Source organism: Brachycentrus maculatus, unplaced genomic scaffold (genome assembly GCF_059751285.1).
Source record: "Brachycentrus maculatus isolate JH-2025_06_01 unplaced genomic scaffold, ASM5975128v1 h1tg000303l, whole genome shotgun sequence".
NCBI classification, from domain to species: Eukaryota; Metazoa; Arthropoda; class Insecta; order Trichoptera; family Brachycentridae; genus Brachycentrus; species Brachycentrus maculatus.
In genome coordinates this window covers 828374-850184 of record NW_028281053.1, presented here as the reverse complement: position 1 = coordinate 850184, position 21811 = coordinate 828374, and the positions used below count along the sequence as shown (strand labels likewise).

At 34.5% G+C, this 21811-nt stretch overlaps 3 protein-coding genes across 3 annotated transcripts; 2 read left to right on the top strand and 1 right to left on the bottom strand.

Annotated features, from left to right (window-relative positions):
• Positions 1-2498: 2498 nt before the first annotated feature.
• On the top strand, positions 2499-5110 carry LOC148304808 (putative ATP-dependent RNA helicase DDX23). Its single transcript, XM_088267734.1, has one exon. It carries the CDS (start codon positions 2599-2601, stop codon positions 5020-5022), a length of 2424 nt encoding a protein of 807 aa, XP_088123860.1. The 5' UTR covers positions 2499-2598; the 3' UTR covers positions 5023-5110.
• A 928-nt stretch (positions 5111-6038) lies between these two features.
• On the bottom strand, positions 6039-13688 carry Mic26-27 (MICOS complex subunit 26/27). Its single transcript, XM_088267684.1, has 7 exons — positions 13645-13688; positions 12899-13050; positions 12257-12426; positions 9945-10054; positions 9079-9214; positions 7657-7852; positions 6039-6428 (listed from the first exon to the last, which is right to left on the bottom strand). Exons 1-6 carry the CDS (start codon positions 13645-13647, stop codon positions 7701-7703), a joined length of 723 nt encoding a protein of 240 aa, XP_088123810.1. The 5' UTR covers positions 13648-13688; the 3' UTR covers positions 6039-6428; positions 7657-7700.
• Positions 13689-14604: 916 nt separating this feature from the next.
• Positions 14605-21037, top strand: CSN6 (COP9 signalosome subunit 6). The gene is made up of 6 exons (XM_088267675.1): positions 14605-14951; positions 15070-15201; positions 16329-16480; positions 18457-18625; positions 19649-19842; positions 20132-21037. Exons 1-6 carry the CDS (start codon positions 14717-14719, stop codon positions 20270-20272), a joined length of 1023 nt encoding a protein of 340 aa, XP_088123801.1. The 5' UTR covers positions 14605-14716; the 3' UTR covers positions 20273-21037.
• Positions 21038-21811: the final 774 nt, after the last annotated feature.

Genomic DNA, 21811 nt, shown 5'->3' with positions numbered 1-21811 from the left:
TTTTATTACTATTTTTACGGTATATTTTTGCTCAATAATAATTTTGTGAAATATACATAGAGCGGTACTAAAGTTCCTGTATATTGAAACATCATTTCAATATTTTGAAATTCTTTAGTACTTTTTTCTAATATGATGTTTATATTAACATACTTGGCATGAATGTTTTAAACATCTGCGGACCAGTGGCGACAGGAATTGTTAATTATGTACATATAGTTAAGATCTTAACAAAGGATTGGCAAATAATATTCATATAAAAACATTAAATATGTAATTCCTTAATTTCTGACTTTGATATGAGGCCGGCGCAGAAGGTAAAAATACCCGTCTCGTCCTGAAGCATCAATCGACCAAACGGGTAGAAACATCTTTCCTATTCTTAGTGTGTTTAATATTAGATGCATTTTCCATCATTCACAAATTGTTTAAGAAAAAAATTCACTACATATTGCTAAAGTAAAATATTGATTGTATTTTAAAACTAAAACTAACTAACCATCACGCCGCTTCTCCGCAGGGGTAGGCAGAGAGAATCGAACGCCACACCACTCTGTCTTTGCAAACATTCTTTGCCTCTTCTACATTCATGCATCTCCTCATACATACCCGACGATTATTGCGACTCCTGACCCGGCCGCTTTCAAGTATTTGACATACCTGATTGTGCCAAGTTTTCCTCGGTCGTTCTCTGCTTCTTTTTCCAACTACATTCGCCTCATAAATTTGTTTAACCGTTCTTTCTTCACTCATACGCTCCACATGTCCAAACCATCTCAACACACCTTTCTTAATTTTATCGATAATGCTTATCTCAGCCTTACATTCTTTCCTTATTTCATCATTCGAACATCTATCAAACATCGTTTTGCCACACATTCGTCTGAGCGATCGCATTGATTGTATTTTATTCTCGCTTTAATTTAGCAGAAACTTAATTGGGCCAAAAGTTTGATCCCAATTAAACAGGATCAACTGCACTTTTATATTTGTCAACATAAAAACACCTATCTTATATAATGTGCTTTTTAGATCCAGTATTCCAGCTCTACTCGTGTTTTCAATTTAAAAATGCAACTTGAAGTTTATTGCATTATGTAAACACTTGTTTAGTCAAATTTATTAACTTTCTTTAACTATTCTTTATTTTTAAATAGCATAATGATTGATACCATTGTTTGTTTACATTTTTAATAACACTGACAATTAAATTCTATAAAAGTAATTTGTAATTAGCTATAATAAATAGTTTGTAATACATTTTGATTTTTGACAAAGTAATAATTAAGGTAACTGTTGGAATAAGTAAAAAAATGTAATAAAGTTATAAAGCCATGTGATAAATTTATGGTATTTTATTTATGTAACATGATGATTTAAGAATACAAACAAAAAGATTTTTTTAATGAATATCTTTTTTATCTACACTTACACCTTATGTGCTAAGAACATACCTTGCGTGTTCATATGAAGAATAAAAACGAAGGGATATTAAAATGGTGACATTTCTCTGCTCAAGGAACAAAACATCATTAAAATTTGTAATATTTGTAGATTTTCCATTTCTAGATTGCAGATGAATATGAAATATAAATTTGGTGCTGTATTCTATAAAAAGAGAAGGATCACCATATTAGTGATAGTTATTAAATAATTAGAGATATGATAATGGTTTTATTTTGTATTAATTAAGATTATTTATTATGTGTAAGAATAAATAAATATATCAAAAAAATATCTTGTTTTTTTTCATGTCTGGGTTTAATTAATGATGATGTTTAAAAAAATAAAAACCCATAATTAAACTTTTTTGCCCCATTATTCCATACTTTTAAAGTAAGATTTTTTTTTAAATAATAATATACTTTTTTTGAGTAAAGTTTTCTAGAGCATTTGCGTGATACCCATCAATAATATAAAAATGAAGTTTAACAATCGATTTTTTCAATTAACCTATAGATCAACTCCTTTTGCATATGCTATTATTAGCCATAAAATGCTACTTCATAGATAGAGAATGCAAACATATGTATTTATTTTTTCCGGTATAATTGTAATGCGTTGCCAAAGTTTTGCGTCCAAGCTTTATGAATTACTTTTATAAAATACTAAAAATTGACAATTTGTTTGCATGTAACCTTGCGAACAAGGACTTATTATAAAATTAAAAAAGAAGATATTATAAAACTGGGTCTTAGCTGTCAGGTTGATAGTCATAATACCAACCAGTTACAAATTAGCAAGAGTATTTGCTTATATTATCACTAGATCTGAAGTCAAGAGCTTAAAAATGGTAAGGAATTTGGAAGATATGGGTTTGTTTTGAGTCGTATTTTCAAGTACAATAACGTAGTCTTGATGAATTTTGTCGGAATGTGGTCAGAAAATCTCATTATCTATTACATTTCCATTTAATATTGACTGAATCAAAAAGCGATGTTTGAATTTTCCGCCAAAAGAACCATGGACAATATAGTTTTTTTTTTGTATATGTAATATTTTTTTCTATGGTTAACTTGACGTTTGGCGTTGAGGTTACGTTTGTTGAATAATTTCTTATATACGCGCTAATTTTGTATAAATAAATAATTTTTTGAAATGGGAAATGAGAAAAAGCGACGTTCGCGATCGCGTTCTAGAGATAGACGGGATAGGGAGAAAGAAAGGGATACCAGCAGGCACGGTGATGATCGGGATAATTATCGCGATAAATCGAAAAGAAAAGATCGGGAACGATCTAAAAGTCCTTCTCGAAAGCGCGAATACCGGGATAAGGAATATGATAAAGATTCGAAGCGGCCAGATAACAAAGACAGACCCAGGAGCTCCAAAGAAGATGACTCAAAGAAGAAAACCAACCCGGACGATGCGCAAGATGAGGAGGTCAAGGATGAGTCGCAAAAAGTTGCTAAAAAAGAACCTCTTTCCCTCGAGGAGCTTCTGGCGAAGAAAAAAGCCGAGGAAGAAGCTAGAAGCAAGCCAGTTTTCTTGACCAAAGAACAAAGAGCGGCGCTGGCTCTCCAGAAAAGAGAACAAGAAGTCATGGCAATTAGGAACAGTTTAAACAGACCGATGAGTACCGTCGATCTCACAATATCCGATTCCAAGCAAGAAACTAGAAAGGACGATGACGACAGAAGGAAGACCGGAGAGAGGCAAGATAAAGAAGATCGCGACAGGAGAGATCGCAAAATGGATGACAGGAAACCATCCGGCTCTGACCGCAAAAATGATCCGGATAAAAAACGAGATGGCCGGGGCAACGAGGATATCTCAAAGAATAAAGATAAAGAACGGGAAGAGGATGCGATTAAAGCCAGATACCTCGGATTAGTGAAAAAGAAACGCAGAGTGCGTCGTTTAAACGATCGCAAATTTGTGTTCGATTGGGACGCATCCGAAGACACTTCAAATGATTATAACGTCCTCTATAAAGACAGGCATCAGGTTCAGTTCTTTGGCCGCGGTCACATCGCCGGAATAGACATCAAGGCCCAGAAGAGAGATCACTGCAAGTTTTACGGAAACCTTTTGGAGAAGAGACGAACAGAGCTGGAGAAGGAGCAAGAAAAGTTGAGACTCAAAAAGGTCAAGAAGAAAGAGGATAAGCAGAAGTGGGATGACCGTCATTGGTCAGAGAAAGAAAGAGACGAGATGACCGAAAGGGACTGGAGAATCTTCCGGGAAGACTACAATATCACTATCAAGGGAGGCAAGATTCCCGACCCCATCAGGAATTGGAAGGAAGTTAGCTTCCCCGATGAAATCATGGAGATCATCACTAAAGTCGGCTACAAGAGCCCGACACCCATCCAGCGCCAAGCCATCCCCATCGGTCTACAGAACCGGGACATTATCGGTGTTGCCGAAACTGGGTCGGGTAAAACTCTCGCTTTCCTCATACCTCTCCTCATGTGGATTCAGTCACTCCCCAAAGGAGTTCGCCAAGAAGATGCTGACCAAGGCCCGTACGCTATCATTCTCGCACCTACCAGAGAATTGGCACAGCAAATCGAAGAGGAAACTAACAAATTTGGTGTCCCTCTCGATATCACCTCTGTAGTAGTCGTAGGAGGTCTCTCGAGAGAAGACCAAGGATTCAAATTGCGACTCGGATGCGAAATCGTAATAGCTACACCCGGTCGTCTCATAGACGTTTTAGAAAACAGGTATTTGGTCCTAAATAGATGCACGTACGTCGTACTGGACGAAGCCGATCGCATGATAGACATGGGTTTCGAACCGGATGTACAAAAGATTTTGGAGTACATGCCGGTTACAAATCTTAAACCGGACACTGATGCGGCCGAAGATGCCACCGTTTTACTCGCAAACTACCACAGCAAGAAGAAGTACAGACAAACTGTGATGTTTACCGCGACTATGCCAGCCGCTGTGGAAAGATTGGCGAGGAATTACTTGAGAAGGCCGGCGATAGTATACATAGGATCTATCGGTAAGCCCGTCGACAGAACAGAACAAGTAATACACATGATCGGGGAGAATGAGAAACGTAGAAAACTCACGGAGATATTACAACGCGGTGTCGAACCTCCTATCATTATATTCGTCAATCAAAAGAAAGGAGCTGATGTTTTGGCTCGCGGTCTTGAAAAATTGGGTTTCAACGCTTGCACGCTTCACGGCGGTAAAGGCCAAGAGCAGAGAGATTTCGCGTTGGCAAGTCTCAAGAATGGTTCCAAAGATATCCTGGTGGCTACAGACGTGGCCGGAAGAGGTATCGACATCAAAGATGTTAGCGTCGTCATCAATTATGACATGGCAAAGTCTATCGAAGACTATACCCATCGTATCGGAAGAACTGGCCGAGCTGGCAAGACAGGAAAGGCTGTGACATTCATCACTAAGGAGGATTCCGCCGTGTTTTATGATCTGAAGCAAGTTCTCATTTCAAGTTCTGTGTCGACATGTCCCCCAGAATTGATGAACCATCCGGATGCCCAACACAAGCCAGGAACTGTAGTAACCAAGAAGCGGCGAGAAGAGATGATTTTTGCATAACTTTTATTTTATTCTTGTAGATTAAATTTATGTAATTCTCCTCAATCAATAAAATAAGCAATATTTTAGCACTTAATGGCATTATTTATTTATATACTTACTAGAGAGTGCATCCAAAGATATGTGAAAACAACCAAATATTGACAGGTTGAAAACCATAAACATTTTGGTGTTTTCAGGAGAAACAATTTTAAAATATATATTCTTTATATGTAAAGTTGCTTGAAAGTTTTATCAGTAGATGGCGCTTCAGTTCACTTGAATTTGTTGTTTTAATTATTATTACCATATTATATCGCCTCCGTAGTGTAATGGTCAGCACGCTCGGCTACCGTTCTGGAGGTCCCGGGTTCGATTCCCAAGGGGGGGAAAATAAATATAAGTGATTTTTTCACTGTCATATTTATTCAATATTACCCTGGACTGGTACCTGAAGCGGAGGGCTGATCACCTTTCCTTCATGTGTTAACGATCAAGATAACACTGCGTTTATATGACGCAGTGCCCTATGCACCATTGGGGTGCGGATAAGGGTTTTATTATATATTATATCGAAAATTTTCAGGCTAAATGTCCTTTACGCAAATTGCATAAAATAGTTTTATTTTAGTAAATCTGCTTAAAATAAATAAAAAATCTTATACAGACAATCCCGGGAGACTCCAAAATGTATATTTTTCTTTAAACTGGTATTAACGATACTTTGCAAGAAAAGGGTCAAATGTGTTTGATTATTATTATTTGCAAACTTAACACTTTTTTGGACATTTGTTACTTGAATCCTTTATATGTAGAAGGGAAGGAACAAAACACATTGTAATTTTAAAAATAAATGTTCGATAAGATAAAAATATCTCATTTTAATTTTTTTAATGAAATATTCTGGCAGCACATAAAAAAAGTGTTAAAATACTAAAATAAAATAAATCTTTGTCCGAAAATAGGCAGCAGTTAAAATGTGGAAATGAAAAAAAAGTGGTTATATTTAAACATGATAGGAAATAAAATTTAATAACTTTAAATTATTTTTTTTATTCAACACTACATATATACAATTTAACGGCACAGATATAATTTGTACGCAAATCACATTTACAGTAGAAACATTTCACATAAATTTCATAAGTGTGAGATAAATAATTGTGAACTCCCAAATGTTCAGGAAAAGATATATAAGTGATTTTTTTTTAATTTTGGATGCCAGCCTCAAGATAAAAAAGGCAGTCAAAAATTAGTAGGCCAAAATTCTTAAAAAATCACTAATTTATCCCTCCTAAACATTTATATTTTGGATTTACTTCCAGAATTTACTCTCGGCAAATAAATAATGGGGTGAATTAACTCGAATCTACACTATAATTTATGTTGCCCGGTGAGAATACTGCACGGTGCTGGCTTCTCGGCCCCTGAAACCAAAAAATAAGCATATAAATATGTACCAGTGTAAAAAAATATACTCAATTCTTTTTCATTTAGTATGGGTAACAATTTTTTTACTAGATTGTAAATGAAAACACTTGTTTTATATCGCTTGAGTATTATATTTATTTTTAATGACTATTTTCAAAAACTACAGTTGCATTCATCAACAGGTGAATATTAATAGTGAATAGTAATAGATGATTTCGTGTATTTGGGTAGTATGTTTTCTAGGGATGGAAAGATTGATAAAGACATAGAAAGGAGAGTGAATGCTGGGAACAAAGTGAACGGTGCACTGAAATCAGTTATAGCAAATAAAAACCTATCAGCGGAAGCTAAACTGGCAGTGCACAACGGAGTCCTGGTTCCAACTCTAATGTATGGAAGTGAAACATGGAGTTGGCAAAAGAAGGATGAAAGTAGACTGAATGTAGTCGAAATGCGATCTCTCAGAAGAATGTGCGACAAAACGATGTATGATAGATGTGCGAATAGTGAAATAAGGAAGGAATGCAAAGCTGAGATAAGCATTATCGATAAAATTAAGAAAGGTGTGTTGAGATGGTTTGGACATGTAGAACGAATGAGTCAGGAAAGAACGGTAAAACAAATTTATGAGGCGAATGTTAGCGGGAAAAGAAGCAGAGGAAGACCGAGAAAAACATGGCACGAGTGGTCAGGTTAGGAGTCGTAACAATCGGCGGGTATGTATGAGGAGATGCATGAACGTGGAAGAGGCGAAGAATGTTTGCAAGGACAGAGTGGTGTGGCGCTCTATTCTCTCTGCCTACCCCTGCGGGAAGCGGCGTGATGGTTAGTTAGTTAGTTATAGTAATAATGAAAGCAACTGTAGCTTACAAAACTAGTTAAAAATAAATATAATGCTCAAGAGGTAAAAAAAATTGTTTTGAAGACAATTAAATTGTCAATGAAAACACTTTTTTTTACCACTAATTCACTTTGTGGTAAGAACCAAAGTGAATGCCGAAACAACAACATAAAAATATTAGATTTATTTATTGATATTAAAGATAAAAAAAGAAGTTTTTATGGAAGTCTGGTCATTTATACGCATTTATAGCACTTGTTTGAAAACAAGAAGCAAGAAGTTTTGGCGGGGTGGGGCCTATCATAGAAATCTTATTAGTTTAACGTAAAATTTAATAAAATAAAATAAAACAAAACACTTTGTCATAGAAAATCACAAACTACCATTCTGTCTACTTCAATGTGAAGTTGACATGGTGTTTCCAGCTTTATTCTTTGGTTTCCTTCTTCCCTTCTTCGATTGCCGGAGTCTCCTTCTTGTTTTTCCAACTGGACTTGATCATTTCAGATAGTTCAGGGAAGCTTGTTGGGACCTTAAAGTTAGGGAGGAACTCCTGCGCTTCAGGATCGCCTGGTTTCACTGCAAATAGAACAAATAAAACCATCAATCCATCAAAAGTTAAAAAATTAGAGAGCAAACGATGCAAGCAATACTTCAAGGGCAGGTTTATACTGTTACGGATCAGATATTTTCTTTCAGGATGATGCTTAATTCCACTGTTTTAAATTTGACTCGTATGTCCTAAAAATATCGAGCAGTCCCTTATCCTGAATTGTTGGGTAATATATCAAAATTAAACACGGTTAATGGATTGAATTCTACTTTAATTACATATTTAACACTCTTGTGTTTGATAATGTCCAAACAAAACGAAACGCGTCACATATCATATATGTAAATAAAGTAGAATTCAATCCGTTAACCGTGTTTAATTTTGGATATATTACCCAACAATTCAATATGGAACTCTACCAACTGTCTGCAGTTACAATAAATATGTCCCTTCATGTGACGTATAAATACTTCAAACGTAAAATATATCGGGTACGGGTAGGACATATGAATACGTCCTTGAAATATATGTGGGGCCCTGGAATCGGGCGGGACCTATATTTTCCAACAATATCCATACATGTCTCGACATGAATTTAAGACACAGAGGGAATCAGTATCATTTTACTAGAGTGAGAGTAGTGGACGTGTTCTGAGTGAGCAGTGACAGTGACGTACTTACACTTACCTTCCTATTTTTGTATTACATATTATGTACTTACATTTTTTATATTTTCAACCTTTTTATTCTAGAACACACTTTTTTTTAAAGCAATGTATCAATATTCGATATTTCCATTTTTTTGTTGATTACCTTTTCTATTTGTTTGTAATTTCGTATTTTCCTTTGTGATTTATATATAAATAAATGAAAAAACCTATTTCATAGTCTTTTCGTTTATTTTGAGCAAAAATAAAATACAACATTTTGAGTGTGTCCAAATACTTGTTCACAAAATCTGGATTATCTCCAATTACAGGAGTTATTTTCATATTATTTTTTGACATCTCACTTAAACCAGCCTATGACGGTCGTCAGCCCCGTAAATGCCCAGACTTCCATATTCTTCTTCATCTTTGATGAAATGTCAAAAAAATATATATAAAAATAAAATATATGAAATTATGTCCACCAGGCGTGATGTACTGATATGTCCTAGTGAAAGAGTAGTATGTTGGTAATTAAAAACTCCCCGGTTAACAGGTTAAATATGACATGCGTTACAAAATTATATAATGAAAAAGATATTTACCGCCCATAACAAAGTTATACGCGACATGGGCCAGAAGTTTTCCTTGGACTATCCCCTCGTTGAAGTATTGCTGGGCCTCTTCGGGATAGCAGATACTTCCCATACCCGCCGTTCCCAGCAAACTGTATGTGATTTTCTGAAAGTTCAACCTTATTATTATCGATAATGCAAATAACTATACATGAAGCGTAACTTGTTTCAAAAAGGTGTCTTATTAATAAATAAAAATATGCAGTTAAATTCGGTAACAGGTTGTTTAAAATTAAATAAAAAATGTACCTTTAGTCTTGCAAAATAAAAAGATTTTAAATACAAGGTTTTGAGTGTGTCCAAGTTTAATCAATATATCTAGAAGTTCCAAGAGTTTGAGTGGTGTCAATCATGGGTAGAATTGGTGAATGTTACACGTGTGTAAAGTGATCACTTAAACCAGAAGTTTTACGTGGCTTACGTAAATACCCAGACTTTCTAGCCACTAAGACCAAGTTCTCTATGATCTATGTTGAGATGACAAAAAATAATGTAAGATTTTAAATTATTCATATATTTGTTTTTTCTTTATATGTATCATTATATTTGTTTTTTCTTTATATGTGTCATTATATTTGTTTTTTCTTTATATGTATCATCATTCGATATATGCTAATTTTATTTTCGAACTGTATTTATTTTGAAAAATCACAAATGCATTAAGTGGATTGCATTTAGTTACTTTTCAATCTGTAATAATAACGTCATATTTGTGGTATTAAAAGCGCAGCAACATACATGCTTTTGGTATTTTTAAAATTTATTTTATTAATGCAAATACTTTTTATTTATTTAATTATTACTTAAATATTTTTTAATAAAAAAAATACGATTACCTTAAATATTCCTCCTCTAAGCCCAAAAATAAGACCAGTCAGGGTTCCCATCGCGGTGGCTCCTATCCTTTGAGCTTCATTATCTTCTTCTCTGAGGTATGCGATGACAACTATAATCAAATACCAGTATTAGACGTCTCAATGATACAAACTAAATGCCATCATTGCAACTAATAACATAAGTACAACGTATGTTATGAACCCTGTGATTAATCAGGCACAGAACATAGTGCCAGATGAACCAGCCTCATGAATAACACTCAATTAATTACTTGGTCCATGTGCGACTAAAATTAGAGGTCTATTTAATTATACACAGAGCATTACATTGAATCGATGTAGCGTTTTCATTATCATTAATGATATAAAGTCAAAACAATCTGTCTTGGGTTCAAATGCTAGCCCAGGATATTATTTTTTACTATGGTGTAATGAAATTACACTATATATTTATAATTAACTAATCAGGATTCAAACCTGGGACCTCATCCGTGGTAGCCAAATGTGCTAAGCTCTACACTCTACAGGCAAATTAAAAACTTAAATTAAATTTAAATTTTCGTATGTTAATTTTACCATTTGATGCAGATTAAACTGCATATGCCGTTTTATTTGCAAATAGAAAATTAGCATTAACATTTTTTAAAGTTAATTTAAAAAATTGTCAATATTAATTTTCTGTAGGCAATAAAAAGCTTTATATGTACAATTTAATGCGCATCAGATACAATAAATATGGGCCCAGAAATTTTGGAAAATTTCAAAAAGGTAGAAACATATAATGAATCAACTTTACAGATTTTTACAATTAAATTTTATTTGACCAGTGACCGGGTTCCATCATTACTAACATCATAAGACTGGTACAACCGACATCATCACCAGTCCGATGTCGGTAACAATGAAACTCGGTCATATAAAAATCTCTAATGCCTAAGTGAAAATTACTCATGAAACCATTATAAGGGTTTCTGAAATTAATATCCCCATTTAAATATGGTTTGAAGATTTTTATTTATGATTTATTTTAAATATATACATAAAATATAATTTTATGATTAAATTAAACAAATAAGTAAGCTAGGAATTGAAATTGTTACCCGCTAATTCAGCCATTATCCAGAATCGCAACCGATAAACAAATATTTCAGATCAATCTTCAAGAAAATCAAGTCAACACGTTTCATTTCAAACATTAGTGACAATCAATTGAGGTTCCAGTCAGTTGAGTAAATTATAGAAGGTTTTTTTATTAATATTTTAAAACCAATAATATAAATACACATATAGTTCTAAATACCAAAACAAATATTTGGAAATGACACACAAGGGAGAAAATAATAACTAGAGATGTACTGACTAGTCGGGATTGGTCGGCTAAGGAGACTAATTGTCTAGTTCGGAGCGTAGTTAGGAGTCAGCTAAAGAGTAAGACTAGAAAAAATACATTTTATGAAAAAATATTTTCATTCAATGGTAGATTATGGTGTAAAAAAGTCATTCTGGTTAAAAGCCATTTCTTTTATTAATTGAATTAGCATTAACTTTATAGAATTCCATAATCTATTATTTTTAATAAAAACGCAATTTATGTTACTTTTTTGTGACACCTGTTTCGCATTTCATTATAAAACTGTGTTGAAAAAAAAACATAAAAATTCACTCAATACATATTAAAAGAATCTATCTTTATCCCAATATGTGAAGTTGGTATATTTGACAGCTTGATAATACCAGCGATAAGCGGCGAAACGGCGGTGACAAAAAATTCAGCAAAATTATAATTGCAGTTTCATTAGTATTAACCAATTGTTATCGGGCAGTTTTTTCCCGACTCTAATTAGTAAACTAATTATGGTTGTATACTAATCACAAGTAACTGCAAACCTAATTCCGATCTGTACAATGTTTTTTGGTGTCTCGCACTACCAAAAGTAAGCAAATAGAACGCTTATAAGCATCTCCCGCTCTCTACCAACAGTATGTAAAAGACGCTTTTAAGCGTCTCATATAATAATGATCTCGTAAGATAATGATGTCTTTTTCTACATAGATATACTTATTCATATCATTACTGATATGAATTTTAAACATGATAATTAATTATAAAATATATTTTATCGATATTTCGGATTGTTATAAATACAAAGAGAATCTTAAAAATTATTTTATCCGTAAAGCATATTCGATCCAATATTCCTCCTGAGTGAAAATAGTTCATTATTCAATGTACCCGTTGGAAGTCACTATTTTTTATTGCAATAGCCATTAGGAAGTGTTTATTACTAGTGATGTAAATGAAAGTAGATTACATGAGAACTGGTCGGTTGTGTCGCTGACTGTGTTGCTGATCTGCGTAGTGAAGTCCGAGACATGGTGGACGGCCGACACCAAAGAAGTCCTCACCACCCGCACTGGCTCCATGAGGGTCTTCTCAAACTCACTCACTTCATCCAACTCCACTTTGGCTACCATTTTGGAACTGGAAGGAAATTCAAATACATATATATTTTTATCATATTTTGTATATTAAAAGCATTGGTAACTTTGTGGTATGGTAATATAACACTCTCCTTATCATTCATCGTTCACTTTGTGTAATACCACTCAAAAAACACTACTTGACTACCAATTTTGGAATTGTCATTCCATCATCTGGTCAAATGTAGACTTCATTTCACCTGATGATAGAATGATTTTTCCGAAACCGGTAGTCATGAAGTAGTGTTTTAAAGCCGTAAATTTCACAGGGGTAAGTAAAGAGAATAGAATGCCACACCACTCTGTCTTTGCAAACATTCTTCACCTCTTCCAAATGCAATCTCTTCATACATACCTGGCGATTATTCCAACTATAGTCCTGTAAATCTACCATCCGACATTTTATGCTTTTTTCCAATCTAGGAGGCATTATTTGCTTTAGTAGGCAATTACAGGGTTAGAGTTAAACTTACGTAGGAGGAGGGTAGATGGGTAGTTCGGAGGGCCGACATAACTTAGGGGAATCTTTAGCACTACTTTCTTCCTGTTTTTGGACTGCAGCCGCCACTACCGGTGTTGCCGCTAACAGGAAACCACCCGACCCCACAAGTACTTTGCGAATGAACTGTAATCATTATGACAACACATCACTCAATTGAATTTGAAAAACAGCGGTCTTAAAAATAAAGTATTTTAATGATCAACACAAATAGTTTAATTCATACTGCTATTTAAAGTGAGACGTGTTTAAAAACATAAAATTTCGAGTTTGGATTGCAAACGTCAGACTGGAAGTCTAAAAAATTAAATAGCTAACTGAATGATATTTTGACTGTTTGATATAATTCATTGCATGTGTCATTTAATACAATGCTTATTTATTCATTTCAGTATCAGAAACATCGAGAGAAAATTAGATTATATGTTTCTTTTACCTGGGATAGTTTAAAGAAAGTTACTAATATTCGAAACATATGTATTAATGATGCATTATCGACCTTCAATTCGAGATCTATTTTAAATTATACACCATATATTTTTGAAATATTCAAAATTCGAGGTTGTAAAATTCACTTGTTTTTAACAAATTTACTATGTACTTATGTTTGGAAGATTGCAGATAAGAAAATTACTCGATCATAATACAAACCGTTAATTTAAATAATAATAATTAACAATAGTAATAGGTTTATAGCAATATATAAATGTCTTTAATTACCATTTTGACGTCTTTCCAAAATTATGTAAATGTCACCGGGCAATAAGGTATAAAATTATTAAGTTGCCTGCATGGTTACATCTTTCAGTTTTGCCAACATTTTTTAACTACGCACATTTTATATGCAGTACCTACTTTTTTCTTTTGATCTCTTTTTTTCCCTATATGATGCCGATCTGTTAGATTGCGTATATCATAGTGTTTTACAGAGGTATGGGTAGACTTCATCTTTCGCACATTCGACTTTCACACAATTCGCTATTTCACACATTTAAAATAAAATCTTTTTTGGAAATTGTTTCCCTTTCACACTATGAAATGCATATGAACCAGGTCCGTACTGTGAAAAGTGTGACGTACGTACTGAATTATGACATATGGAACTCAATAAACAATATTGGAGACGAATGGCGAAATAAAAGAGTCAAGAATGAAAGGTTCATGAAAACAACTATGCCCACGAATGATAGGTGATTTAATTAATTCTGATTGAATTCTAAACTTGAAACAGTTCACCTAATAAACGAAGTAAACCTGAATTTTAACACTGAGTATGTTAATAGGATGATTGAATCTCATTCTGAACCATTGAAATGAAATACAAATTGAAAGTGAGGAAGAAGAATCTGAAGAAATCATTTGCAATAAAGACATATGAACAAAGCTTTTACTCAAACTTATATAAAGATATTATAAGATAAAGAGGAAACGGATTCTGCGCTGTATGCATTCGCCCCGTCTGTACAAGCCATCAGAATGCACAATGAAATATAAAATATGGATTTTACAAACAAACAAAATACATAATTCCCTTTTGAACTGAAAATATTCTTAATTCGATATTTTTACATGGCGTATCATTCCGTAACTGGAAAACACCAGTGCGCTGGTTGGTATTCTGGTTTTAAAAAATCTATGACTTTTAAATTCTTAATTATTTTTTTAATTGTCTATGATCACGAATAAAAATATTTTGTGTATTTCGTGGTTGTCATTTTTCATACTTTATTGACAATATATTTTCAAATATCTAATATTTATAATACGATATTTCTTTACCGCTGATAAAAACATGGGAGACGCTCAAGTAGAGATGGAAGTTGAAGTGGAGAGCGCTTCGTCTGGGTTTACGGCAGAACCGGCTCCTCCGTCACCGAGCCCTGGTACTTCTACAGCTGCGAATAAACATGTGATAGTTACCACCGGCACAGCGGGATCAGTGTCCGTGTCTCTACATCCTTTAGTAATCATGAATGTCTCGGAGCATTGGACCAGGCTAAGAGCTCAGGAAGGATCACCGCAAATAGGTTAGGTGGTTTTCAATTATTCGCATATTTCCAATTTTGCATAAATAACTTTCCAGTACATCATAAGGTACAGACATTGAGAGAAGTAAAATTAATAATATTGTTATTATTATTTTAGTAATTGGAGCCATTATTGGAAAACAGAAGGGCCGAAACATTGAAGTAATGAACTCATTTGAGCTAGTTTTTAATTTAATAGCTGGAGATATAGTCATAGATCGGGAATATTATAACATGAAAGAAGAACAATGTAAGTATTTGAATAATATATTTTTACCATATTTTGTATAATTTTAAGTAATTGTTTTTCATTTAGTAAATATGTTATATGTAAGGATTGATTGTAAAAAATATTGCACAATTTAAAAAAAATATCTGTTATGGATGCTTCTTATTGAAATATAAGTTACCTACCTACTTCCTCATAACTTGCTTGTAAATAATATGTAATTATATTAAATATATAAAAGTTGTTTCATTTTTGAGGAGATTTTAATCGAATGTTAGTGAAAACAAATTAACACACTTATATTAACACCTGTTCGGTCGATTGATGCTTAAGAACGGGAATGTTATGTTTACTTTCTGCGCCGACTTCATTTTAGAGTCAGAAAAGAAAGAAATATATATTTAACATTTTTATATTATTATTATGTACCAATCTGTTTGTTAAGGTCTTAACTATATGTACATAATTATTGGATCCCGTCGCCAGCGGTCCGCAGGCATAAAAAACACCCATCCGAAATGTGTTAATATGCTAATCTATCATGTAAATGATTTATTTGTAGAATTCCATTTAAAATTTTTGGTTAATATATCCAAAATTAAACGAGGTTATTTTGATTGAATTCTACTTTTATTTAAATATATCGTAGTCGTACAGGAGAAAGTGACCAACTAACAAAACGTAAAATGTTCAGGAGGGCCATTTAAGTCACTTTTGCTTGGCAAGAAAATAAGCATCAATGCAGTTAGTCATTTTTAACAAGTCAGTATATTATACTTCCAAGTTTACAATCCTTTCGGATTCTTTTAGAGCAATATTAAGCTAGTAATACATCAAATTACTACGTTTTTGTAAAAAAATGCCCTTGGTAACTTTCTCCTGTATGACAACGATATACAATGATGTACATTGTGACACGTTTCATCTTATAAAGACATTATCAAACCCAATGTCCTAATGAGACGAAACGCGTCACAATAAACATCATTGTATATATTTAAATAAAAGTAGAATTCAATCCAATAACCTTAAATTTGGATATATTACCCAAAAATTTAAATAATTATCAATTTCTTTTTAATATTTCAAAATAATCAAATTTAAGTCCTCTATTGCATGTGTGAATTGAACAAAATGAATGATTCTAGTTAAGCAAGTGTTTTCCGACATGGATTTCCTGGGTTGGTACACCACTGGAGAGTCTCCCACAGAGAAGGACATCGCCGTGCATCGTCAGATATGTGAGATCAACGAATCCCCCATTCTGCTGCAGCTTAATCCCAATGGAAGAAGCGGAGATGTAAGTTGTTTTTCCTGAGACAAATCATACTATGCTGTCACCAATCATACTAAACTTGTGTCGGGTTGTGGTCCCGTGGATAGTATAGCGAACTCTTAACTCAGAGTTTCTCGGTTCAAATCCACTCTACCACAATTTGATACCTATTTCTAATAATGAGCCGCCATAGGCTCAGAAATAGTATGAGATTGAAATATTTGTGTAAATAATAAATACATACACAAATATTTCTCTTTTAGAAAGAAAAAATAATAAAAAAAACTGTCACCAATCATACTATACTGTGATCGATCATACTAAAATGTCACTAATTATACTATACTGTGACCAATCATACTATACTGACACCAATCATACTATGGATACTAAATGGATAATAAATATTCATAAGTGGGTAGATCTGAAATAGATCTATCATTCGGCCATGTTGTATTTGATTCCATGCCATAAACAATTTTCTTTCGAATAATTTTATAAATAAGTATTATATGTGCCTTCAGCACGGGAAAATTCGGTATAGTTAGATGAAAAAAAATCATACGATACATAGTGATAGCTGAAAATATGTATTGTATATGGGGTTAAGTTTGCTCACTGTCTAGTTTCAAGATTATAATAAAATATATCGTTTATCATTATTCAGGAACTAAGCCGATGATGATGCTCAGGGTGGCGCAAAATTAATAACCCTATTAGTAGATGTTATATTTTATATTAATACTATTATTCTAGTTCTACTTATAATACCCATACCCTTATACCCTTTACTATGACTAACTTATATTGTATACCCACACACAGGCCATGCCTTTGTGGGATCTTTTTTTGTATTCATATTTATATTTTATTCATATTTTTTTGTATTTGAATTCATGATATGTAATACAAAAGAATTTAAAATAAAGAAAAAAAAAAACTATACTGACTTATACTGAATTTTACCATACTGACACCAATCATACTATACTGTCACCAATCATACTATACTATGACTATCATACTGATGTTTTTAAGCTTTTAGTTAAATAAATTAGTAATCCTTCACCATATGTTAACACATTTGCGGGAAACGCTTATAAGCGTCTTTTACATGCTGTTGGTAGAGAGTGTTAGACGCTTATAACCATTCTATTTGCTTACTTTGGGTAGAGCGCAATAGAGAGACGCCAAAAAACATTATGCAGATCGAAATTGTGTTTCGGATTACTTGTGATTAGTATACTGATTAGGGTTGGGGTTGATAAAAAAATCGCCCAACAACAATGTGTTAACCAAGATTTAGTAATAAGGTTATAAAATAACCCATACCTGGCCTTTATCTAAGAAATTTCAATTTTTCAATTTCAATTTATTTATTTCAATTAATATATTATCATTAATATTTTTTTGCCAGCGAGCTGATTGATATTCATCTACTACATACATCTCTCCAAAAAAAAAAAACTTTATTTTTAATTGTTTTTCTTTCGCAATTTCTTTTCTTTATTTTTTATTTGTTTATTATTGTAATTTTGATTTCATTTTATAAAAAAATGTTGTAAAACATATATGGCTGACTAAGTATTGCACCCACCACTTAGTCAAGCTGGAATAAAGAGTTATTATTATTATTATTATTATATACATTACAAACTATAAAAAATTTAAATCGTATATATTAAAATAAAATATATGCAAGAACTATTGCTAAAGGTGTAGAAGAATCCCGCTTCGGAAAACTCCTTCAGACACATGGAACAGATCAATATCCAATGAGATATTGTTCAACATAGCGGTAGCTCTTCCTACAGGCATAACCATCGGCAGGTTGGTCCTGTGTATAGGAATGTGAAACAATCTATGTCGACCCTGTCTTAGGTAACTATCGGGAACATACAGACCAATGTTCCGGATAATTTTAGGATTATCGATCATACCGCGCAGATAATGGTCAAATGGCTCCTTGTGAAAGTACAATGTGAAGTTGATTTTTGCAGCAACTGCCGGTGTGCCTGTACGAGTCGGTGGTGGAGCTAGTGGGCGGCGGCGGCACGGCGCTGCTGCTGGCCCCGCTGCGCTACACGCTCGCCGCCGAGGAGGCGGAGCGCGTGGGCGTGGACCACGTGGCGCGCGTCTCCGCCAGCGACGCGGGCGAGAGCAGCCTCGGTAAGTGTGCTGCCTGTCTATTTGTAACTTCCAGCGTGTCTCAGAACTTACTTAGAAGCCTGGCTGACTAGATAAAAAGCAAGAGAAAATTGTGAATAAAAAAGTTACACGCAGATTTTTCTTCTTTTTTGTGTATCATATCAAGTCCCCCCGATGTCAACTATCACTTGAGAGTAGTTGACCCTGTCAACTACTCTCATGTTCTTCTTCTTCATGAGTCTCTGACCTCCACTGCTGGATATAGGCCTCTTCCCCTTCTTTCCATTTCCTCCGGTTGGTTGCTGCTTGCAGCCAGTTTCTACCTCCCACAGTGTCTATGTCGTTGGACCATCTCTTTTGGGTTCTTCCGACACCTCTATTGTTCTCCCAATGTCTCCATCGTAAAAATTTTGGGGTCCATCTTGTAGGGACCTGTCTTGCAATATGTCCTGCCCACTGCCATTTGAGTTTTGCCACGCGATCCATGATATCCTCTACTTTGGTTCTTTTCCTGGTATCTTCATTATTTATTTTATCAGATGAATTTATTTTATTTATTTATTTTCAATTATTCTGGGTGTATCCTACCTGCAGACAAGCATCTAAAATAGACGCTTTGCGGGTTATTGCTTTAAAAAAATAATTACCAAGCATGGATCCTTCCATGGATCGCTGTGTGCACTTGAGCTTCTCTGCATTTCTTTTTGTCAGAGCCATAGTCTCATGTGCATATGTGTTCACTGGCAGTATGCAGGATTCGTAAACTTTCCTTTTTAGACAGGTCGGAATGAATCTCCTTATTGCATGAATGAATCTTCTTCTTCGTGTGCCTTGTTAGGTCCCCCTAATGTTGGCGATCACTATAACAAAGGATTGGCGGTCCTTCGCCGCCCGGAACAACTCCGTGCGAAGCCATGATGTTCGTCTTCTGCCAGGTCTTCGGTGTCCTTCTATTCTCCCCATCATTCATTCATGATGGGGAAAAACACTAAATCGAAGAATCAGTCCATCAGTTGCACGAGTTATATGTTTGTCTCTCCCCAGTGGCGGAGCACCTGACGGCTCAGCGCTCGGCCATCCGCATGGTGGCGAGCCGCGTGCGTTTGGTGGCGCGCGCCGTGGCGGCCCTGCGCTCGGGGGAGCTGCCCTACAGCGCGGCACTGCTGCGGGAGGCGCGGGCCCTCGCGCACCGCCTCCCCCTCGTGGACGACCCCTCCTTTACGCACCACTTCTACACCGTGAGTACAGAGCTCTTTATTTATTTAATTCAGTTCATTTACGGTTTTCATTACGGATGTATCAGAATGGCTGATAATTTTTTGTATGTAAAATACAGTATACATTGTCAATTGTCAATTTTACGGTTTTTGAAAGTGATGTGAAATACATCAAACATGTGTCACAATAGATTTTAAAAAACAGTAGTATTTACTAAGTAAAAAATATATATTATTCTAGCTAACTACACTCTCAATTATTAAATCTATCCAATGTATTTAATGCATAATTTAATGTTTTCCATTCCAGCAATGCAATGACGTTGGTCTGATGACATACTTGGGCAGTGTCACCAAGGGTTGTAACGACATCAACCAGTTCATAAACAAGTTCAACGTTCTATATGACCGACAGGCCATGGGCAGACGGATGCGCGGACTCTTTTTCTAGAAAAAGTTATATGCGGTCACTGAACAGTGCTCTCATCGTCCCCGTCCCACAAGGAAGCGTTTACTCATCATACAAGTCTTTTAGGCACAAGACTTTGGGTACAGCATAAAATAATTGATAAAATGACAATGATAATTTTACACTTATCGTGTTTGGAGAATGTGCTGCATATAATATTTCTGATACGTGTTAAACGTATTTGAAATCTACTCATTCAGTGAAACTAATTTAAAGGCTTAATTAATTTTTCATATTTTGTATAAAGTGTTTCAGAGATAATAAGAAAAAATACAATATTTATGCATTTGCTTGTGATTGTATATGTTAGCAAAATTTTAGTGTCATTGCTAACTTACTGAGTTTTTTGTCTACTGGTTTCGTAACATAATTTCGTAACATGCTAATACATCGCATTCATTCACCCACATATGCATTCATAAACTTTTAGTTGTTGGACTATCTAATACCAAACACTGACAAGCTAAAAAGAGAGAAGTTGCTAGACTAAAAAATCAGTAAGAGATTACACACTAAAATTCATAAAAAGTCATAAAAAGTCACTTAAAATTATCATTACTAGCCATTAGTGAAAATATGCAAAAGCTTCTGTATGTGCGGATCGATGGTCGCACCGATAAACTCCAGTGACGGTGATGTTTTACTCATTTTGATTTGTAAGTAAAATAATCAGGCTCTCCTTGAAGGATTGTAAATATTTATGTAATAAATTAAACATAGCTTTTAATAATAAATGAAAATCTCAAATTAATGTGTTTCTTGATTTTTAAATCTCTTCTCTGTCGTACTCCTCGTTGCTGAGGGTTGTGACCCTTGTTGAAGCAATGACTCTTCTCCAGTTATCCCTTGACTGTGCTGCACGTAATGCTCCAACCGATGAGGCGTTAAGTTATGATTATTTTTAAATAATCATAATTTAAAACTGGAATGTTTTAAAATATTATTTCCTTTACTTTATCAATTCTTCTCTCAGACTGTTGCGATACATTAATTACAGTGAGAGTTTATACATGGTGGTCTGTAGAACTTTAGGAGAAGAACTCAACAGCCCCTCATACTGGAAGTCCTGAAGAGGAGAAGGTGGACATGGTTGGGACATGTCCTTAGAATGCCACCTGAGAGCATCAACCCCTCATGTCTTTTCTTTCAACCCCGAGGATTCCGGCGCCTCGGAAGGCCACTGACGACCATTCGCCGACTATACTCAGCGGAACTTCGAGATGCCGGACTGACCTGGGAGGAAGCCAAGGAGATGGCGTGTGACAGAGTGACTTGGAGACGTCTCTTGTTGGCCATATGCTCCACCAAGGGAGCAAACATGGAAAGAAGAAGGTCTGCAGAAGTGAATTCTGGATACTCCTGTCAAGGTTACATATATGCATCTCTTTCCAATTTACAAAATTGTACATCTCTTAAATTCCATTATTACTCTTGAATCCGTCCTTGGTTAATTTTATGAAGCTTAAACCACACTAACATATAGATGATTTTTTAATTTTTTTAAAATTAAATTTCATTATA

Coding starts and splice junctions, on each gene's coding strand:
- LOC148304808 (XM_088267734.1), top strand. CDS start 2,599: ATGGGAAATGAGAAAAAGCGACGTTCGCGATCGCGTTCTAGAGATAGA.
- Mic26-27 (XM_088267684.1), bottom strand. Junction 12,427..12,898: donor CCCATCTACCCTCCTCCTAC/GTAAGTTTAACT, acceptor ATTTCCTTCCAG/TTCCAAAATGGTAGCCAAAG. Junction 10,055..12,256: donor CACAACCGACCAGTTCTCAT/GTAATCTACTTT, acceptor ATTTGATTATAG/TTGTCATCGCATACCTCAGA.
- CSN6 (XM_088267675.1), top strand. CDS start 14,717: ATGGGAGACGCTCAAGTAGAGATGGAAGTTGAAGTGGAGAGCGCTTCG. Junction 15,202..16,328: donor TAACATGAAAGAAGAACAAT/GTAAGTATTTGA, acceptor GAATGATTCTAG/TTAAGCAAGTGTTTTCCGAC. Junction 16,481..18,456: donor CCAATGGAAGAAGCGGAGAT/GTAAGTTGTTTT, acceptor TGATTTTTGCAG/CAACTGCCGGTGTGCCTGTA.